We start from the raw sequence: 20,350 nt of genomic DNA on the forward strand, positions 1-20,350 counted from the left end.
CATCAGTGAAATAGACCACACAAAGAATTCATGTGAATGGACAGGTCTAGTGTGAAAAACAGACCAAAGTGGTGCACGCTGCGATTTTCTCTGAAATGATGATGGCCCATTGAAAAAAGTGGACATGTGAATCAGCCCATTTACTTTGAAGGGCTTCTCTAGCAGTATGAAGCCTTATTCACACATCAGTGTTTTGGTCAGTGATTGTGAGCCAAAACCAGGAGTGGAGGCTACATAGACTGCTTAGAGCCACAACTGGTTTCGGCTCAAAATCACTGACCAAAACACTAACGAGTGAATGAGGCTTTATACTAATGAGCTATCTTCAGGATAGAAAATATTTGAAGACAGCACCAATGTCCCAATTATATGTAGGATGCACACTCGCCAACGGTCAGGCTCATCCTCGCACCAAACTGTAAAGAATATAAAAGATTGTGACTAGTGTCTTCTCTTTTGCAAGTTTATTCCAGTCCACAGATAAAACAAGGCAACGTTTCGGCTTATACCAAGCATGGTTTGAGAAAGGCTTGGTATAAGCCGAAACGTTGCCTTGTTTTATGTGTTGAAAAAACTTGCAAAAGAGAAGACGCTGGTCACAATCATTTTTATTCTATCTTCAGGACAGGTCATCAATATCATATGGATGGTTGTCCGATTCCCACACCACCACTAATCAGCTGTTTGAAAGGGCTGCAGCCCTAAGACAAGCGCTGTGGCCTCCTTACCAGGCACAGTGCCGTGCATTGTATAGTGGCTGCGCTTTGTGTTGCATCCCAGGCCGATTCACTTGAATGCGACTAACCTGTACATAGGCCATGTGACCATTTAACGTGACGTTACTGGTCAAGAAAAAAGCAGCAATGCTCAATGGATCGCTGCGACCTTTTAAACAGCTGATTAGTGGAGGTGCCAGGAATCTGACCCCTACCAATCAGATACTGATGATCTATCCTGAGGATAGGTCATCAATATTTTACTCCTTTAAAGTGTTCAGTCCATGGGCTGTTCAATCTACACTTGGGAAAGCACCAGGATCTCTGGTCACATTCCCCTCATAGGTCACAGTAACTACAAACTGAATACACAACTCTATGTCCTGTTTTTTTTTCTAAATTGTCCAAATGTTCAGCACAAAGCCTATAACATAATACTGAAAAAACAGAAAATCACACCAGGCTTACAAAGATTACAGCCTCACAATAAATCCCCAAAGTGTTTAGAAATATATAAATAAGAAAATAAAAAAAATGTAATAAAAATGGATCTAACAGGTGATCACAGAAATATAATTGCAGAGAACAAAAGGGAAGGCAGAGACATTAAACTCATAGGGGGAGATTTATCAAACTGGTGAAAAGTAGAACTGGCTTAGTTGCACACAGCAACCAATCATTCCATCTTTCATTTTTCAAAGGAGCTGTGAAAAATGAAAGATGGAGTCTGATTGGTTGCTATGGGCAACTAGGCCAGTTCTACTTTACACCAGTTTGATAAATCTCCCCCATACTTCTTATCTTTGCTCACAAGTGAGCTGCCAGTCTAGATATCATTCAGGAGGGCTGAAATCAAGATGCTCCATCAAATATCAATATCTTCACACAAGAAGTACAACTATATCTGAGCAAATTAAATATTGCTAAAGCCCTCGGCCTAGGTGGCACTCATCCATGGGTATTGAGTTCAGTAATGGTATCTTTGTACCATTGTATCCTCTTTAATAATTTCAGGAAATGTTAGGCGGAACAGGGATATTCAGAGAACACTTTCCCTCCTCCAGCAAGGTTATGTTATTCAGAATGAGGATACCTTTCAATTTCAAAGTCCTCTGCATTGACATTTACATTATGACCTGCAGTCCTTTGTAGGTTATCTTCTACTTCCTTGCGGTGGACAATAAGTTCTTCTAGAAATAGGCTCCCAAGCCCATAGTGATGCTCATGTGCAGTGAACTCTTCAGAAGATATATGGCTGGATCCCAAGACAAATTCTGCAAACCTTTTAATGACAAAGACATATACGTATTTTAACATGTATGTAAATGTAACAACTATACTAAGCAGTAAATAGCAAGCACTAGTCTACTTAAAGAGAACCTGTCAACACCCCTGACAGGCCTGTTTTAATAGCCATATGCATTCCCATGTAATAACAATTGTGGAACATCTATTCTTATGACTATGATGTGCCATTCCTTTATTATTTCCACTAGAAGTTATAAATGAACTGCTAGCAGTCTGCAGTACAGGTACAGAGGAGTGGTAAAAAGTTTTGGGGGGGGTACCTGCACAGTCTGAAAATGGCAGCACTGATCGGATAGAGTACGTCTCACACCTAGGACATTTGGCTTCCGCCCTTAAACAAATTTGCTGCAAAATTGCTGGTGTCCTACAGACAAAGTGCAGCAGAAAGAGCTGAGACAGACAGTCTATATGCCTCACATAGTGACAACTTTGGTACAACCTTTAAAACTGTCAAAATGTCATTGGATGTTATAGTTAAATCCATAGAACTCGCTTGCACCTCCAATGCATTTCAAACAACTTGCCAGGACACCAGATGTTGATCAATTTCTTGCTATTAATGCAAACAGATTTATACAAAATATTAACCAAATGTAACATAGGGCCAGATTTATCATTACACTTACATCTTACTCCACTTTTACAAAAGTCCAAAGTCACTTTTGGCTTAGTCAGATATATTAATGGTCCTTTAATACTGTGATAAATGTGGTTTGACGGTAGCAGTTTATCCTTCAGTAAGTGGCTTTAACAAAGTTGCACGTCTTTACGAAAAAGTCGCAAGTTTATAGGTTTCTGACAGAAAAGTCGCAAGATTTACTTCATTATCAGTTGTACCTGAGAGAGAACATGGCAAACATGGACCCATCTTTGATGACAGATCTTTTTGATGATGAATTTTACAGAAGAAAAAATTAATTGAAAAGGTAGGGAAAAAAGTTAGTTAAAAATGTGCAATAAGTGTGTATAATGTAATATATGAATGTGAAGTGCATTTTTTTAGTCTTTTTTTTTATGTGTCCCTTTTTAACATCCATTGTGTCATCTGTTCGTGGGACCGCCGCATGCAGATATAAAACCCATTCACTTTAAAATGTGGTCTGCAATGCCCATCTGACTGTCCACATTTATAGAAAACAAATTTATAAATTTTTTAAAACAGTGCAAAACCAAAAATAATATTTTGGAATATATAGAGTAATCGTATATGCCCGCGCTGCCAAAGGGGAAGGGGGATGGTGAAAACTATGTGTAGATATGCCGCTGCTGGTTCAGGAGAGGGTTAATTGCCCTAACACCCTCCAAGTAATTATAACTCAGTATGAAGGGGAAAAAAACTGAAGCCGCGCTGGCACAAAGAAGGGACACCAATGGTTACCCTTGTGTAGTTGGAAGGTAATGGTGAATAGATACAGCTGGGCAGATTGATAGAACTCTGCCCATATAGGATTCTGTCCATGAGGTAAAGGACCGCACTAATTTTAAGGTATACACTGGGATGGTCTCTATAATATAGAAAAACAAACAACCCAGCTGACCATACCTAATTATAGATAGTGGTCCAACATGGATACAGGACCTCCAGAATGGTGTGTGAATCCCAGTACCTGAATAAAAGTTTATGCCCGAATACTCTGACACATCATGGATCGTGCAGGTGTAGGACTTACTTTTAGTATTCCGCGCCGAGAGTCTCTAGGACGGAGCAGTAAGTGGAGCCAATCGGAGAAATCCCAATGGTTCGGTGAGTAGGAGCAGTCTTCTGTTTCCTCTGCCAGGGCGCGCATTCCCGGCTGGTGACACGTGCGCACAAGGGAAACTGCGCTGGTAACTCTGGAAACCGAAAGGGACATCACACCTTGGACGGATGCCTGCTTGGGTCACAATACCTTCGACGCGTTTCGGAATTCACAAATTCCTTCCTCAGGGATGGTCAGTGGCCGCTTCAGTGTGGATATACACTCACCTAAAGAATTATTAGGAACACCATACTAATACGGTGTTGGACCCCCTTTTGCCTTCAGAACTGCCTTAATTCTACGTGGCATTGATTCAACAAGGTGCTGATAGCATTCTTTAGAAATGTTGGCCCATATTGATAGGATAGCATCTTGCAGTTGATGGAGATTTGAGGGATGCACATCCAGGGCACGAAGCTCCCGTTCCACCACATCCCAAAGATGCTCTATTGGGTTGAGATCTGGTGACTGTGGGGGCCATTTTAGTACAGTGAACTCATTGTCATGTTCAAGAAACCAATTTAAAATGATTCGAGCTTTGTGACATGGTGCATTATCCTGCTGGAAGTAGCCATCAGAGGATGGGTACATGGTGGTCATGAAGGGATGGACATGGTCAGAAACAATGCTCAGGTAGCCCGTGGCATTTAAACTATGCCCAATTGGCACTAAGGGGCCTAAAGTGTGGCCAGAAAACATCCCCCACACCATTACACCACCACCACCAGCCTGCACAGTGGTAACAAGGCATGATGGATACATGTTCTCATTCTGTTTACGCCAAATTCGGACTCTACCATTTGAATGTCTCAACAGAAAATCGAGACTCATCAGACCAGACAAATTTTCCAGTCTTCAACAGTCCAATTTTGGTGAGCTTGTGCAAATTGTAGCCTCTTTTTCCTATTTGTAGTGGAGATGAGTGGTACCCGGTGGGGTCTTCTGCTGTTGTAGCCTATCCGCCTCAAGGTTGTGCGTGTTGTGGCTTCACAAATGCTTTGCTGCATACCTCGATTGTAACGAGTGGTTATTTCAGTCAACGTTGCTCTTCTATCAGCTTGAATCAGTCGGCCCATTCTCCTCTGACCTCTAGCATCCACAAGGCATTTTGCCCACAGGACTGCCGCATACTGGATATTTTTCCCTTTTTTAAACCATTCTTTGTAAACCCTGCTGGTACCCAAAGCCTTTGAAAGGATTGGGACTGCCGATGGATCTTGAGAGGGAGAGCAAACCTCTCATATGCTGGGGTCTGCGCTGACTGCGGCATATGTGGGGTTAGGGTTAGATCATCAGCATCTGATCGGCGGTGTTCCAACACCCGCGACCCCTGCTGATCAGCTGTTTGGGAAGACAGCGTTACCTCCATTCACTTAAATGTGGTTTAGCCCCACCCAGGCCAGTGATACTAGTCGTGACATCACTGGGCCTGAGGGAAACGGAGACAGGCCCTGGCACCTCTGTAGCGCCACTGCTTTCTCAAACAGCTGATCGCCGGGGGTCCTGGGTGTCAGACCCCTGCCGATCAGATGCTGATAATCTATCCAGAGGATAGATCAGTTAAAAAGAACTGCAGCACCCCTTTAACTTTTACAGTAATACAATGTAACATATTTTTACTGGTGTGCTGTGAATGTACAGGGCAAACTCACAAGCAGGTGTCAGCTGTGTAATACAGCTGATAGAGTCAGAATGACCAAGATTGGGAATAACTCTAATTCCGGTCATCTAACCCCTCAGTTGCCACACTTAATGGCAACCAGTGGCGTACCGCCCATAGAGGCAGACCACGCCATTGCTATGGGGCCCGCGGCACTGGGGGGCCAGGAGCGCAGAGAAGTCCCCGCCCACACTATTTGGCCCTGCCCACTCATGGCAGCCTATAGCGCTATGCGGCTGCTCTGCTTTTATGAGCCAACTATTCTTCCGCAATCGGCCCTGGAGCGCATGAAAGGCCCCGCCCCCTACTATTTTTATGTACGCCCCTGCCCCGGGCCACTTCCCTGCTCCCTCCAGTATCTGACCGCTGTCTATTTCCGGCCTGAGCGCGGTGAGTCGCTGTCACGATGAGCTGCATCTATCATGACAGTGCCTTGCAGAATAAGCCTGTATATGATGAGCAGGTGTCGGGAGACTGACAGCTGGGCTGTTCTAGAGGTATGGCTGTGTGCTGGGCTTATAGGAGGAAGTGTTGTCTGGGCGAGGGGGCTGTACACAGGGGAGAACTGGCCCTGCCCTGTTGACTGGGCACATATAGCTATGAAAGCCTTTGGGCACATCTCTGGGATATTGCATGCCGTATTTGAACAGAAACTAGTATATCTGGCCATTCCTTGTTCACACTAAGCGTTGTCACTACCTCAGGGATGTCGCTGTGTACAGAAGGAAGCATCCAGCCATACACTGTAGTGTAACCATAGTCTTCTGTAGTGCAGACCTGTGCCAAAGATGTGTGTTTGCCCACTGGCATTGTGTTACACAGACACCTGCAGCCCACCACCCTCCAGTCTGTATGCGTAATTTTTGGCGTGCCATTTTTTTTTTGTCCATTTTTCAGAAAAAATTGTTGTTAAGTCCAGCTTCCCATAAAAGAAGTTCTTTATTGATACGGAATAAAATCCAGACATCAATTACATGTACAGTGTGTACAGTCTACTCGTCTCGGACCCCAAACATTTGGATCCTTCTTCATGTCATGAGGAAGGATCCAAATGTTTGGGGTCCAAAACGCGTAGACTGTGCACACTGTACATATAATTGATGTCAGGATTTTATTCCATACCAATAAAGAACTTCTTTTATGGGAAGCTGGAATTAACAACAATTTTTTGGAAACTTTGGTATGACCGTGTCCGGGTCTTTTGTCCGTGCTATGCGAGAAGCTTCATAGGTGCAGTTTTTACATCTATTCACAAATTTTTCAGAAAAAGGAATTAAATGGAAATTAAGATGCAAGTGTATGCTGTGTTAGATTTGGGCCATTCCTCTAGACCGCCCCCCCTCTCCCTCCACTAACACGTTGCTCAGATAAGTGAGACCTAGAGCCAGTTTTTCCACATTTGAGAACAGGCAAATTACTACCGCATAGTGTGACTGAATATTACAGCCATACTAAGGCCTCATGCCCACCACCGTATTTTGTATCCGTGTCGTATCCCCCCTTTACCCCCCTTCCCCTCCGAACTCCTTAGTCCTCTATGAGCCTACAGTGCCCCCCCCCAGCACATCAGTTACCTTGCAGGAAGGGGGGGGGGGGATATGATTGGTGGCATCAGCAGCAAGGCGTTTAAGGTGGTTATCTAACACCTATAATGCCCCCCAAAATGCCCGGGCACCTTACATACCCGCATCGCTTCTGTTGCCCGCCTAGCTGCCACTGCATCCAAATTGTCGCATGGATGAAAACATCCAGCGACGTGGGGGGCAGTCAATAGCAGGCCACGATGGGAACGAGCCTCCCATAGCGGGTGACGCTAGGGATGCTAATTTCCGACACTACCTACTATTGGCTGCACCCCCCCACTAGGCATAAGTATTATCTGTATGCGGTGACCGGGTATTTTGGGAGGCATAATAGGGGTTAGATAACCCCTTTAACCCTTAGGATACCGGAGGTTTTTTCCTTTTTTTCATTTTTTCTTCCCTATCTTCCTTGAGTCATAACTTTTTTATTTTTCCATTCACATAGCTGCATGAGGGCTTATTTTTTGCAGAACAAGTTGTACTTTAATATGGCATACAATGTAGTGGTAAGCGGGCAAACAATTCCAAATGGGGTGGAATTGGCAAATGGGGGTGTGGTGGGGGAGTGGCCAGGGCAGGAGGTGGGAGGGACCAGGTGTGGGTAGTGGGTGGAGTTAGGGGGCCCAATTTAGATTTTTGCTATGGGGCCCAATGATTTCTATGTACGCCCCTGATGGCAACCATGGCATCTGGGGGATTAGACAGAGGGAGGATGGTCCCTCTATCCTTCGATAGGACCTCCCACAGTAGGGCTACTTTCACACTAGCGTTTTAGTTTTCCGGTATTGAGATACGTCATAGGGTCTCAATACCAGGAAAAAAACGCTTCAGTTTTGTCCACATTCATTGTCAATGGGGACAAAACTGAACTAAACAGAACGGAATGCTCCAAAATGCATTCCGTTCAGTTGCGTTCCCATACCAGAGAGCAAACCACAACATGCTGTAGTTTGCTTTCCGTCCTGGGATGCACAGCAAGATGGATCTGGCATGACCCCCAATGTAAGTCAATGGGGACAGATCTGTTTTCTCTGCCACGATAAACGGATCCATCCTCCATTGACTTTCAATGGAGTTCATGACGCATCCATCTTGACAATGTAAAAGATAATACACCCGGATTCGTTCATAAACAGATGCAGATGGTTGTATTATCAATAACAGAAGCGTCTTTGCTGACCCCTGCCGGATCCAGCAAAAACGCTAGTGTGAAAGTAGCCTTAAATCATGGGACACAGAATGGTTGCTATGGCAACCCTTGGCCATTTGAATAATATTTTCCCCCTTTGTGTTCTAGCAGTAATACCTTTTTAATTTTTTCTTTAATTTTCTTTTGTTTTTTTGCAGGATTAGTTGTAGGTTTTTTAGGAACCATTTTGGGTTATGCAGTTAGGTCCATATATATTTGGACAGAGACAAAAAAATTCTAATTGTTGTTCTGTACATTACCACAATGAATTTTGAACAAAATTCAGATGCAGTTGAAGTTCAGACTTTCAGCTTTAAGTCAGTGGGTTGAACAAAATGATTGCATAAAAATGTGAGGAACTAAAGCATTTTTTTAACTCAATCCCTTAATTTCAGGGGCTCAAAAGTAATTGGACAAATTAAATAATTGTAAATAAAATGTTAATTTTAAATACTTGGTTGAAAACCCTTTGTTGGCAATGACTGCCTGAAGTCTTGGACTCATGGACATCACCAGACGCTGTGTTCCCTCCTTTTTAATGCTCTGCCAGGCCATTACTGCAGCGGTTTTCAGTTGCTATTTGTTTGTGGGCCTTTCTGTCTGAAGTTTAGTCAACAAGTGAAATTCTCTATTGGGTTCAGATCAGGTGACTGACTTGGCCATTCAAGAATATTCCACTTCTTTGCTTTAATAAACTCCTGGGTTGCTTTGGCTTTATGTTTTGGGTCATTGTACATCTGTATTATGAAACGCCGACTAATCAGCTTGGTTGCATTCGAGCACACAGTGTGTCTCTGAAAACCCCATAATTCATCCGGCTGCTTCTGTCCTGTGTCACATCATCCATAAACACTAGGGACCCAGAGCCACTGGCAGCCATGCATGCCCAAGCCATCACACTGCCTCCACAGTGTTTTACAGATGATGTGGTATGCTTTGGATCGTGAGCTATGCCATGCCTTTGCCATACTTGTTTCTTTCTATCATTCTGGTAGAGGTTGATCTTGGTTTCATCTGTCCAAAAAATGTTCTTCCAGAAGTGTGCTGGTTTTATAAGATGTTTTTTTAGTCCAATCTAGCCTTATTCTTGAGGCTTATGAGTGGCTTACACCGTGCAGTAAACTCTCTGTATTTACTTTCATGCAGTCTTCTCTTTATGGTAGATTTGGATCTTGATATGCCTATATCCTGGATAGTGTTGTTCACTAGATTGGCTGTTGTGAAGGGGTTTCTTTTCGCCATGGTAATTATTATGCAATCATCCACCAGTGTTGTCTTCCATGGGTGTCCAGGTCTTTTTGCATTGTTGAGGTCACCAGTGCTTTCTTTCTTTCTCAGGATGTACCAAACGGAAGATTTTGACACTCCTAATAATAGTGTCTAATTGCTCGATGGGGTTTTTCTGCTTTCGCAGATGAAGGATGGCTCATTTCACTTGCATGGAGAGCTCCTTTGACCGCATGTTTACTTCTCAGCAAAATCTTCAAAATACAAGCACCACACCTCAAATCAACTCCAGGCCTTTTATGTGCTTAACCCTTTCTACCCCGGGTGAGTTTTCACCTTCCTGCCCAGGCCATTTTTTGCAAATCTGACATGTGTCACCATATGCTATGCGGTAATAACTTTGGAACGCTTTTAATTATCCAAGCCATTCTGAGAATGTTTTCTCGTGACACACTGTACTTCATGACCACCATAAATTTGAGTCAATATATTTCACCTTTATTTATTAAAAAAAAGACAAATTTACCAAAACTTAAGAAAAATTTGCAATTTTCAAAATTTCAATTTCTCTGCTTTTAAAACAGAAAGTGATACCTCAATATTTATTGCTTAACATTCCCCATAAGTCTACTTTATGTTGGCATCATTTTGTAAATGTCATTTAATTTTTTTAGAACTTTAGAAGTCTTTGAATTTTAGAAGCATTTCTTAACATTTTTACGAAAAATTTCCAAACCCACTTTTTAAGGACCAGTTCAGGTCTGAAGTCACTTTGTGGGGCTTACATAGTGAAAACCTCTCATAAATGACCCCATTGTAAAAACTACACCCCTCAAGCTACTCAAAACTGATTTTACTAACTTCATTAACCCTTTAGGTGTTCCACAAGAATGAAACGAAAATAGAGCTAAAATGTAACTTTTTTGGCAGATTTCCATTTTAATCCATTTTTTTCTTTAACATATCGAGGGTTAATAGCCAAACAAAACTCAATATTTATTACCCCGATTCTGCGGTTTACAGAAACACCCCACATGAGGTCGTAAACTGATGTAAGGGCGCACTGCAGGGTGCAGAAGAAAAGGAACGCCATATGGTTTTTGGAAAGCAGATTTTGCTGTACTGGTTTTTAGATGCCATGTCCAATTTTAAGCCCCCCTGATGTACCCTTACAGTAGAAACTCCCTAAAAGTTTTGCCACAGTTATTTTTTACAAAATTCATCTGACAGGGTAGATCATGTGCTATTTCTATAGAGCAGGTTGTTACGGACGCAATGATAACAAATATGTCTACTTTCTTTGTTTCAGTTTTACAAAATAAAGCATTTTTGAAAAAAAAAGTATGTTTTTGTGTCTTTATTTTCTGAAAGCCATATTTATTTTTTATTTTTCTGCCAATCATCTTGTGCAGGGGCTCATTTTTTGCAGGAAGAGTTGACATTTTTATTGGTACCATTTTTGGGTACATATGATTTTTTTGTTTATTGATTACACTTTGTGGGGCAAGGTGACCAAAAAATTTGTAATTTTGGCACAGTTTTTATTTATTTATTTTTCCAGCGTTCAGCTGAGGGGTTAGGTCATCTGACATTTTTATAGATAGTTACGGACGTGGCAATACCAAATATGTACACTTTTACTTATTTAAGTTTTACACAATAATAGCATTTTTTAAACCAAATAAATGATGTTTTAGTGTATCCATAGCTTATTTATTTTTTGACTGATTGTCTTAGGTAGGGTCTCCTTTTCTGCGGGATGAGGTGACTGATTGGTACTATTTTAGGGGGGCATACACCTTTTTGATGTAAGGTGACAAAAAATGGCTTTTTGACACTGTTTTTATTTTATTTTTTACAGTGTTCACCTGAGGGGTTAGGTCATGTGGTATTTTTATAGAGCAGGTTGTTACAAACGCTGCAATACCTAATATGTCAACTTTTTTTTTATTTCACTTTAGCACAATAGCAGTTTTGAAGCAAAAAAAAAAAAAATCATATTTAGTGTCTCCATTGTCTAAGAGTGATAGCTTTTTTAATTTTTGACAGATTGTCTTAGTTAGGGTCTCATTTTGCGGGATGAGAGTGACGGTTTTATTAATATCATTTTGTGGGACATACACCTTTTTTAACTCTTGGTGTTGCACTTTTTGTGATGTAAGGTGACAAGTTTTTATTTGATTATTTTTATGGTGTTTATCGGACGGGGTGGATCATGTAATATATACCTAATATGTGTGTTTTTGTTTTCTTTTACAATTTTTTATTATACAATCAGGTGAAAAAGGCAGTTTTTCTTTTTTCACTTGAAACTTATTAATTTTTTTTTATTTAAATTTTTTTTTTTTCCAACTTTTTTTCAGACTAACTTTTGGGGGTCTGATCTCCTCTGCAATGAATTACAATACATCTGTATTGTAATGCATTGCCTGTTAGGCTGGGTTCACACGGGCGTTGCGGGTGATGTGCGGGAAAATGCATGATTTTTCCCCGCAGATGCAAAGCGTTTTAATGCGTTTTGCACTCGCGTGAGAAAAATCGGCAAGTTTGGTACCCAAACCCGAACTTCTTCACAGAAGTTCGGGTTTGGGTTAGGTGTTGTGTAGATTTTATTATTTTCCCTTATAACATGGTTATAAGGGAAAATAATAGCATTCTTAATACAGAATGCTTAGTAAAATAGGGATGGAGAAGTTAACATTTTTTTTACTCACCTCATCCACTTGTTTGCACAGCCCGGCTTCTCCTCCTCTTTGATGCCCAGGAGGAAAAGGACCTGTGGTGACGTCACTGCGCTCATCACCTGGTCCATCACCATACTATGATACTATGGAGACACTAAAACATGATTTCTCTCTCGTATCATTGGGGGACACAGACCGTGGGTATAGCTATAGCTGCTTGCTGCCACTAGGAGGCGACACTAGGCTAAGAAGTGATAACTCCTCCCCTGCTAGGCCGCAACTTTCATTCCGGTCATGGAGGGGGCGGGTTCGTCCTTTAGGCGCGAATTCTCCCCGACTAGCTGTCCCTCCTCCCCCAGGGCCCGCTGAGCTCCGCCTCCGGTCCTCTGAGCTGGGTTAACCCTTTATGGCAAGTCGCTTTTTTGCAGCCGGCACTGGTGTATTCAGTGTCCCCCTTCTGCAGGCCAAATACCTTCAGTTTAGGAATTTAACCCCTTCCTGGCGCTTATTCATTTAGCGGGGGCATCACAGGTAGTCCTGCCCCCCTCAGTCCATTTCACCGCATGTCCACCCTGGGGTACGGGACTGGGCCCATGTCCTTAAAAAAAAAAAAAAAAAAAAAAAAAAATGGACAGGGGAGGATTGCTCACAGTTTCCCAATCCGCCCTCCGGGGCTGTTTGGTTGAGAAAGCACGCATGAAGAATTCCCAGACCACCCTTCTGGGTCGTCTGGTGTATATGCCACCACCTGTGAAATCCAGGGGAGCACATCTGAGGGATTCCCAATCCGCCCGCTGAGGCAGTTTGGTTGATAATGCTCCACCTGCACAAATCCAGGGGAGCACATCTGAAGGATTCCCAATCCGCCCGCTGAGGCCGTTTGGTTGATAATACTCCACCTGCACAAGTCCAGGGGAGCACATCTGAAGGATTCCCAATCCGCCCGCTGAGGCCGTTTGGTTGATAATACTCCACCTGCACGGATCCAGGGGAGCACATCAGAAGGATTCCCAATCCGCCCGCTGAGGCCGATTGGTTGATAATGCTCCACCTGCACAAATACAGGGGAGCACATCTGAAGGATTCCCAATCCGCCCGCTGAGGCCGTTTGGTTGATTATACTCCACCTGCACAAATACAGGGGAGCACATCTGAAGGATTCCCAATCCACCCTCTTGGGTCATTTGGTTGTTAATCCACATGCGCAATCCAACGGAGGACCTCTGGCAGTTCCCAATACACCCCCCTGGGTCGTGGGTTGATTGAGTGCCGCCCACACAATCCAGTGAGCGGTCATGGAGAGATACCGATTCCACCTCCTGGGTGGTTTGATTGTTATATCACCACCGACACAGCCTGCAACTGCCATGGCTAGATGCTGAGAGGTAGAGCTGCGCACGAGCAGGACACTTCCTCCTCGGTCTCCTCCGCACCTCCACCCTTCCTCATTAGGGTGATATTCAGAACCCTCCCTTCTGGCAGGGGTTGGTTCTGAGGGAACAGGGGATCAGTTCTGCAGACTCTGATATGAATCTTCTAGACTGCATCCATACTACCGGCAGTACTGATTGTATGCATTACCCCCTTCCTTAGACGGCAGTTGCATTACTACTGGATACGGTACTTACCCTTTGTATTCCCTCCTTCCACAGGTGGACTGACTGCACTTGCACTGGTCAGTGCCAGCCATGCGCATCCCCCTTTCGATAGTTGACGGATTTGCTGTTCCACTGGGTACAGTACTGGCATTATGCATTAGCCTCTCTCATAGGAGGCGTTATGGCATTATCGCGGGGGGCAGTGTTTACCGTAAGTATTACCCCCTTACATAGGTGGAGGAATTTCTCTACCCACCGGGTACAGGACTAATCATATGCATTATCCTCTTCCATAGGGGTGTAATTCTCTACCATTGGAGTCAATTCCTGCTGGGGGCATTACCCCCTGCCATAGGTTAGATACTTGCGCTAACTCAGGATACAGTACTTCCTATATATTTTTCTCCACTTCCTAGGTGGAGTAATTGCACTTCCATTGAGTGCAGTGCTTACAGTACGTGTTACCCCCTCCATGGAGGGGTTATGACACTACCGTTGGATACGGTTCTAATTATCTCCCTTCCTTGACGGAGGATTGCGCTACACTGAATACTATTCAACAGTCGTGGCATTACCCCCTTCTACTACTAACAGGAAGTCACTGAGCATCTATGCATGCTTTAATTCAACTAAGCCACGACACTGGATACCTTGGCTTCCTTCACAGGTGGGCCGCGGCAACAGTCGTTACCATTGGTGCCTGGTACTCTTCATCTAGTGGTATATGGATACTGGGCTGCTCCCATATTGTATCCTTCCCTTTTCTTCTGGTACTGGTTGTTGGCGCAGTTATGTCGACCTTTGTTCTCTCAGGGGGGTCACTCAGCAACACTCAGGTGCCCTAGAGATTCCCATCCCATGGGCCTCCACCGTTCAGGTCGGTCAGAAATTGGTCCTCTACAACGTGTGGTGTGCACGCCATTATACAAATGTTGGGATTACGATCCAGCAAGCCCAAGGTTGCACTGACTCTGTATTCTGGGCCACCACTCTTCCTTAATAGGTGAGGGTGTTTTGCTGGCATTCTGCATTGGCTACTACGGCGTGTTCTCTAAGTCAGGATGGCCGAGTGGTCTAAGGCGCCAGACTCAAGAGTTAATCGCTTCGGCGGTTGCTCTTGTTTTGCCCCCTTTGTAGACGGAATGCCTCAGGATGGCTCTGGTTGACTGAGATAGCATGGTTCCATGCTACTTCTGGGTGTCCTTAGGCCTCTCCCTCAGTTTTACGCCGGGAGGAGCAGGCTGTAGCTCTTACTGTACAAGGGGTGTTTGCACCTCCACTACATGCTAGGGTTCCTACTGCACATTGCTACTGCACAGTTCCTTCATCAGACGGCGGTTTCTTCTGACCCTGGAATTGGTATCCTGTACGGTGTGGCCTCCTCCTCAGCTGGAGTGTGGCATTTGCGTTACGCTGGTGGCTTCCCTTGTATGGGCTCCTCCTCAGGGGTGTATTACATTACCAAGAGATTCTGTAAAGGGCCAGTCTCTGATGGCAATGGGCTTTTGCCCTGGCCTCTTAATGGTCTTCATTACTGTTAATTGTCCGTTGCTCTGACAACTATTGTTCTTGTGTCGTCAACTCTGGTTTTGCATTGGCGTAAATGCCATAGCTATTAGCACCTTACTTTGGGTGCGCTCGACTGGGTAGCTTAGTCCCTGTGGCACTCGTCTACCACTACAGTGATGCCTTCCTTCAGATATGATTACTTCTGTGTCCCATCAAGCGATGGTGGTCATTCCTTTCACTGCTCATTCCGGGGGTGGACTACGGTCCCCCCACACCAGGCTGAGCGGGTGTCTGTCACGCCTTGCCACCACTGGTAGGGATTTCGTTCCTGGAACGGAACACCCTTTTTTCTTTCCTGTCCTTCCTCTAGCTGGATTGCTGACCATCTTTTCCTTCGGTCTACTCGACCGGTAGCAATGGGTTGTATAGCTATGGAATCCGGGATCTATTTTTTTCCAAGGAGAGTATTCTCTTATCTTGGTCTCTGCCCGGAAGTCAATATATGTCACTTATGGGGCTTTCCATTACCGGTTTCTTTTACCCATCCTTCTTCTTCTTCTTATTTCTAGGAAGGCGGCATTCCAGATGGCAGGATATTCCATCCGACGGCTTTCCGAGTTAATAGCGCCTTCTTGTACGTCCATTTGTCCTTTGTCATTTGCATCAGGCAGTGCTCCGCCCAGAATTTTCTTTTTTGCGGAAGGTCGCCGCTTTCCGGGTCATCTCAGAAACGGTCTTCTCTTCTTTCTCCCTCGTATTTTTAAGGGCGGGCTCTCCATCAGCCATCTATTTTGGCCTCTGAGATTTGCTGGTCCATATCTGGCGCGTTCCGCTGTATGAACTTTTACCCGTTTTTCTTGGAGGTCCTTGTCATAGCTGGCGACTTCCAACGGGATGTTTTTCCTGGGATGTCTGCCTGACGGTTCCTAGCGGAGTGATGGCCTGCCCGACCAGCGGTCGTCACTTCTCGGGTTCATCTACTCCAGGCATTACTTCTAGAAGGCATTGCTTCTTGGTCTTCCGGCAAGTTCACAGAGTTTTCCGGGGGTTTTTCTAGACATCAACTGTTGCTGCTCCAGACAGCAAGATCTTGCAGGCGGCAGCGGATTACGCATCCTCGAGGGCGTTTTTTCTCCATGGGCGTGTGATTTGTTTCCCTCCCCGTGGACTGCTTTAGGACGTCCCACGGTCTGTGTCCCCCAATGATACGAGCGAGAAAACGAGATTTTTGTGAACTCACCTATAAAATCTCTTTCTCGCGTAGTTCATTGGGGGACACAGCTCCCACCCAGTGTTCTGTTTGCCGCAAATAATGGCGGTTGGTGGGCCAGTATGGTCCTCAGTTCTGGTTTAATCCGACTGATGTTTGTCAGTTATTGGTTGTTTACTGTATGTTCCTTATTGATTTTTTTCTCCTACTCCTATTGCTTGGCCACAAACTGATATGCTCTCTCCAGGCTGGAGGGGGTATAGCCTGCAGGGGAGGAGTTATCACTTCTTAGCCTAGTGTCGCCTCCTAGTGACAGCAAGCAGCTATAGCTATACCCACGGTCTGTGTCCCCCAATGAACTACGCGAGAAAGAGATTTTACAGGTGAGTTCACAAAAATCTCTTTTTTTTGTTTCAAAAATGCTTTTATTGTGTTAAATGTAAAAAAATTTAATAAAAAAAGTAGACATATTAGGTATCGCCGCATCTGTAACAACCTGCTCTAAAAAAATACCACATGATCTAACCCCTCAGATGAACACCGTAAAAATAAAAAAAAGCAATTTTTTTGTCACTTTACATCACAAAAAGTGTAATAGCAAGCAATCAAAAAGTCATATGCACCCCAATCTAGTGCCAATCAAACAGTCATCTCATCCCGCAAAAATGATACCTACCTAAGACAATCGCCCCCAAAAAAATAATAAAAACTAAGGCTCTCAGACTATGGAGACACTAAAACATGATTTTTTTTTTCAAAAATATTATTGTGCAAAATGTAAATAAATAAAATAAAGTACAACAGCAAGCGATCAAAAAGGCGTATGCCCACCAAAATAGTACCAATCTAACCGTCACTGCATCCTGTAAAAATTTTGCCCCTAAATCGCCCAAAAAAAAACTATGGCTCAGAATATGGAGACACAAACATTTTTTTTGTTTTAAAATAGCCGTTATTGTGTAAAACTTAGGTAAATAAAAAAAGTATACATATTAGGTATTGCCGAGTTTGTAAGCACCTGCTGTATAAAAAAAAAAAAAAATCACATGACCTAACACCTCAGATGAACACCGTAAACAAATAAAAATAAAAACTGTGTTAAAAAAGCCATTATTTGTCACAAAAAGTGTAATACCAAGCGATCAAAAAGTCATACACACCCCAAAATAGTACCGATCAAACCATCATCTCATCCCGCAAAAAAAAAAAAAAAAAAAAAAAAAAAAAGAAGAGATCCTACTTAAGACAATCGCCCAAAAAAAAAAAAAAAAACTATGGCTTTCAGAATATGGAGATACTAAGACATGATTTTGTTTCAAAAATGCTTTTACTGCGTAAAACTTATATATAAATAAAAAAATAAAAAAGTATACATATTAGGTATTACCGCGTCCGTAACAACCTGCTGTATAAAAATATCACATGAACTAACTCCTCAGGACGACAGCTTTAAAAAAAAAAGTCATATGCACCCTAAAATAGTAGAAATGAAACAGTCATCTCATCCGGAAAAAAATGAGCCCCTACATAAGACAGTCGCCTTAAAAAAAAAGTGTCAAAACAGCTATTTTTTGTTACCTTGCCTCACAAAAAGTGTAATATAGAGCAACCAAAAATCATATGTACCCTAAAATAGTACCAACAAAACTGCCACCTTATCCCGTAGTTTACAAAATGTGGTCACTTTTTTGGAGTTTCTACTCTAGGGGTGCATCAGGGGGTCTTCCAATGTGACATTGGCAACTTAAAATGATCCCAGTGAAATCTGCCCTCCAAAAACTATACGGAATTCCTTTCCTTCTGCACCCTGCTGTGTGCCCGTACAGCAGTTTACGATCACAAATAGGGTGTTTCCGTAAACTACAGAATAAGGGTAATAAATATAGCATTTCGTTTGGCTGTTAACCCTTGCTTTGATACTGGAAAAAATGGATTAAAATTGAAAATCTGCCAAAAATGTGAAATTCTGAAATTTCATCTACATTTTCTTTTAATTCTTGTGGAACACCTAAAGGGCTACCAAAATTTGTAAAATCAGTTATGAATACCTTGAGGGGTGTAGTTTCTAAAATGGGGTCATTTTTGGGTGGTTTCTATTATGTAAGCCCCACAAAGTGGCTTCAGACCTGAACTGGTCCTTAATAAAAAATTGGTTTTTGGAAATTTTCAAGATTTGCTTCTAAACTTCTAAGCCTTCTAACGTCCCCAAAAAATAAAATGGCACTCACAAAATGATCCAAACAAAGTAGACATATGGGAAATGTAAAGTAATAACTATTATATGAGGTATCACTATCTGTTTTAAAGGGAACCCGTCATCAACTTAATGCTGCCCATACTAATGGCAGCATAAAGTAGAGACAAATGAATTGATTTCAGCGGTCTGTCATTTCTAAGTTAAAAGTAAGTGGTTGCCGAGAACCAACATCACACACATTGCAGACCTGGAAAAGAGTCAAAATCTACATGAGAAGAGTCCTGGTTATTCATGAATTCCTGCTCTCCCTGCTGATGATTGACAGGCTTCTACCTAGTTTTCTCCCTTTCTCTCTAGGAGAGAACTGCCAATCATCAGCAGATGGGCTGGGAGAGCAGGAGATTATGAATAACTCTGACTCTTCTCAGGAAGAATTGACTCTTTTCAAGGCCTGGGCTGCAATGATTATGATGCTGGTTCTCAGCAACCACTTACTTTTAGCTCATGAGTGACACGCCGCTGAAATCAGCATTTCTGTCACTATTTTATGCAGCTAAGCATAAAGATGATGACAGGTTCCCTTTAAAAGCAGACAAAATAGAAATTTGGAAAGTTGCAAATTTTTGGGGGAAATGTATTTTGATTTTATTTTATAAAAATGAAAAATATTGACTGAAATTTACCACTATCATGAAGTACAATGTGTCACGAGAAAACAGTCTCAGAATGGCTTGGATAAGTAAAAGCGTTCTAAAGCTATTACCACATAAAGTGATGTCAGATTTCCAAAAAACGGCCTGGTCCTTGTGAAAAATGGCAGGGTCCTGAAGGGGTTACATACTTTTCCCACTGTCCGAGCTGGAAAAAACAGACATCGGCACAATGTGCGTTCCGCATTTTGCAGACCTCACATCGCCGGCACTCTCATAGGAAATGCCATTTCTGGTCCGCAATTGCGGACAAGAATAGAACATGTTCTATTTTTTTGCGGAACGGAAGTGTGGATCCGCAAATGCGGACAGCACATTCCGGCCCCATTGAAAATGAATGGGTGTGCACCTGTTCCGAAAAATTGCGAACGGATGCGGATACATTTTGCAGACGTGTGAATGGACCCGTAACCCCTTAGGGACCGGGCTCATTTTCACCTTAAGGACCAGGCCATTTTTTGAAAATCTGACCAGTGTCACTTTATGTGGTGATAACTTTAAAACGCTTTGACTTATCCAGGCCATTCTGAGATTGTTTTTTCATCACATATTGTACTTCATGACACTAGTAAAAAGGAGTCAAAAATTAATTTTTATTTATAAAAAAAATTCCAAATTTACCCAAAATTTTGAAAAATTAGCAAATTTTTAAGTTTCAATTTCTCTACTTCTATAATACATGGTAATACCTCTAATACTAGTTATTACTTTACATTCCCCATATGTCTACTTCATGTTTGGATCATTTTGGGAATGATATTTTATTTTTTGCGGATGTTACAAGGCTTAGAAGTTTAGAAGCAAATCTTGAAATTTTTCTGACATTTTCAAAAACCCACTTTTTAAGGACCAGTTCAGGTCTGAAGTCACTTTGTGAGGCTTACATAATAGAAACCACACATTTTACAAACATCGCTAACCCTTTAGGTGTTCCACAAGAATATGTATACTTATTTTTTTATTTACTTAAAGGGCTTCTGTCAGCCCACTAAACCGTTTTTTTTTTTTTGTTTAATAATA

The 20,350-nt window shown here is 42.7% G+C and overlaps 1 protein-coding gene across 1 annotated transcript in view; it reads right to left on the minus strand.

Moving 5' to 3' along the window:
• The window catches only part of NEMP2 (nuclear envelope integral membrane protein 2), a 137,117-nt gene that overhangs the window by 14,220 nt on the left and 102,547 nt on the right, over positions 1–20,350 (minus strand). Inside the window, exon 9 of the mRNA XM_040441073.1 lies at positions 1,810–1,998. Coding sequence (XP_040297007.1) covers positions 1,810–1,998 — 189 coding nt within the window. The remainder of the gene's footprint in view (positions 1–1,809; positions 1,999–20,350) is intronic.

Source organism: Bufo bufo, chromosome 7, assembly GCF_905171765.1.
Source record: "Bufo bufo chromosome 7, aBufBuf1.1, whole genome shotgun sequence".
NCBI classification, from domain to species: domain Eukaryota; kingdom Metazoa; phylum Chordata; class Amphibia; order Anura; family Bufonidae; genus Bufo; species Bufo bufo.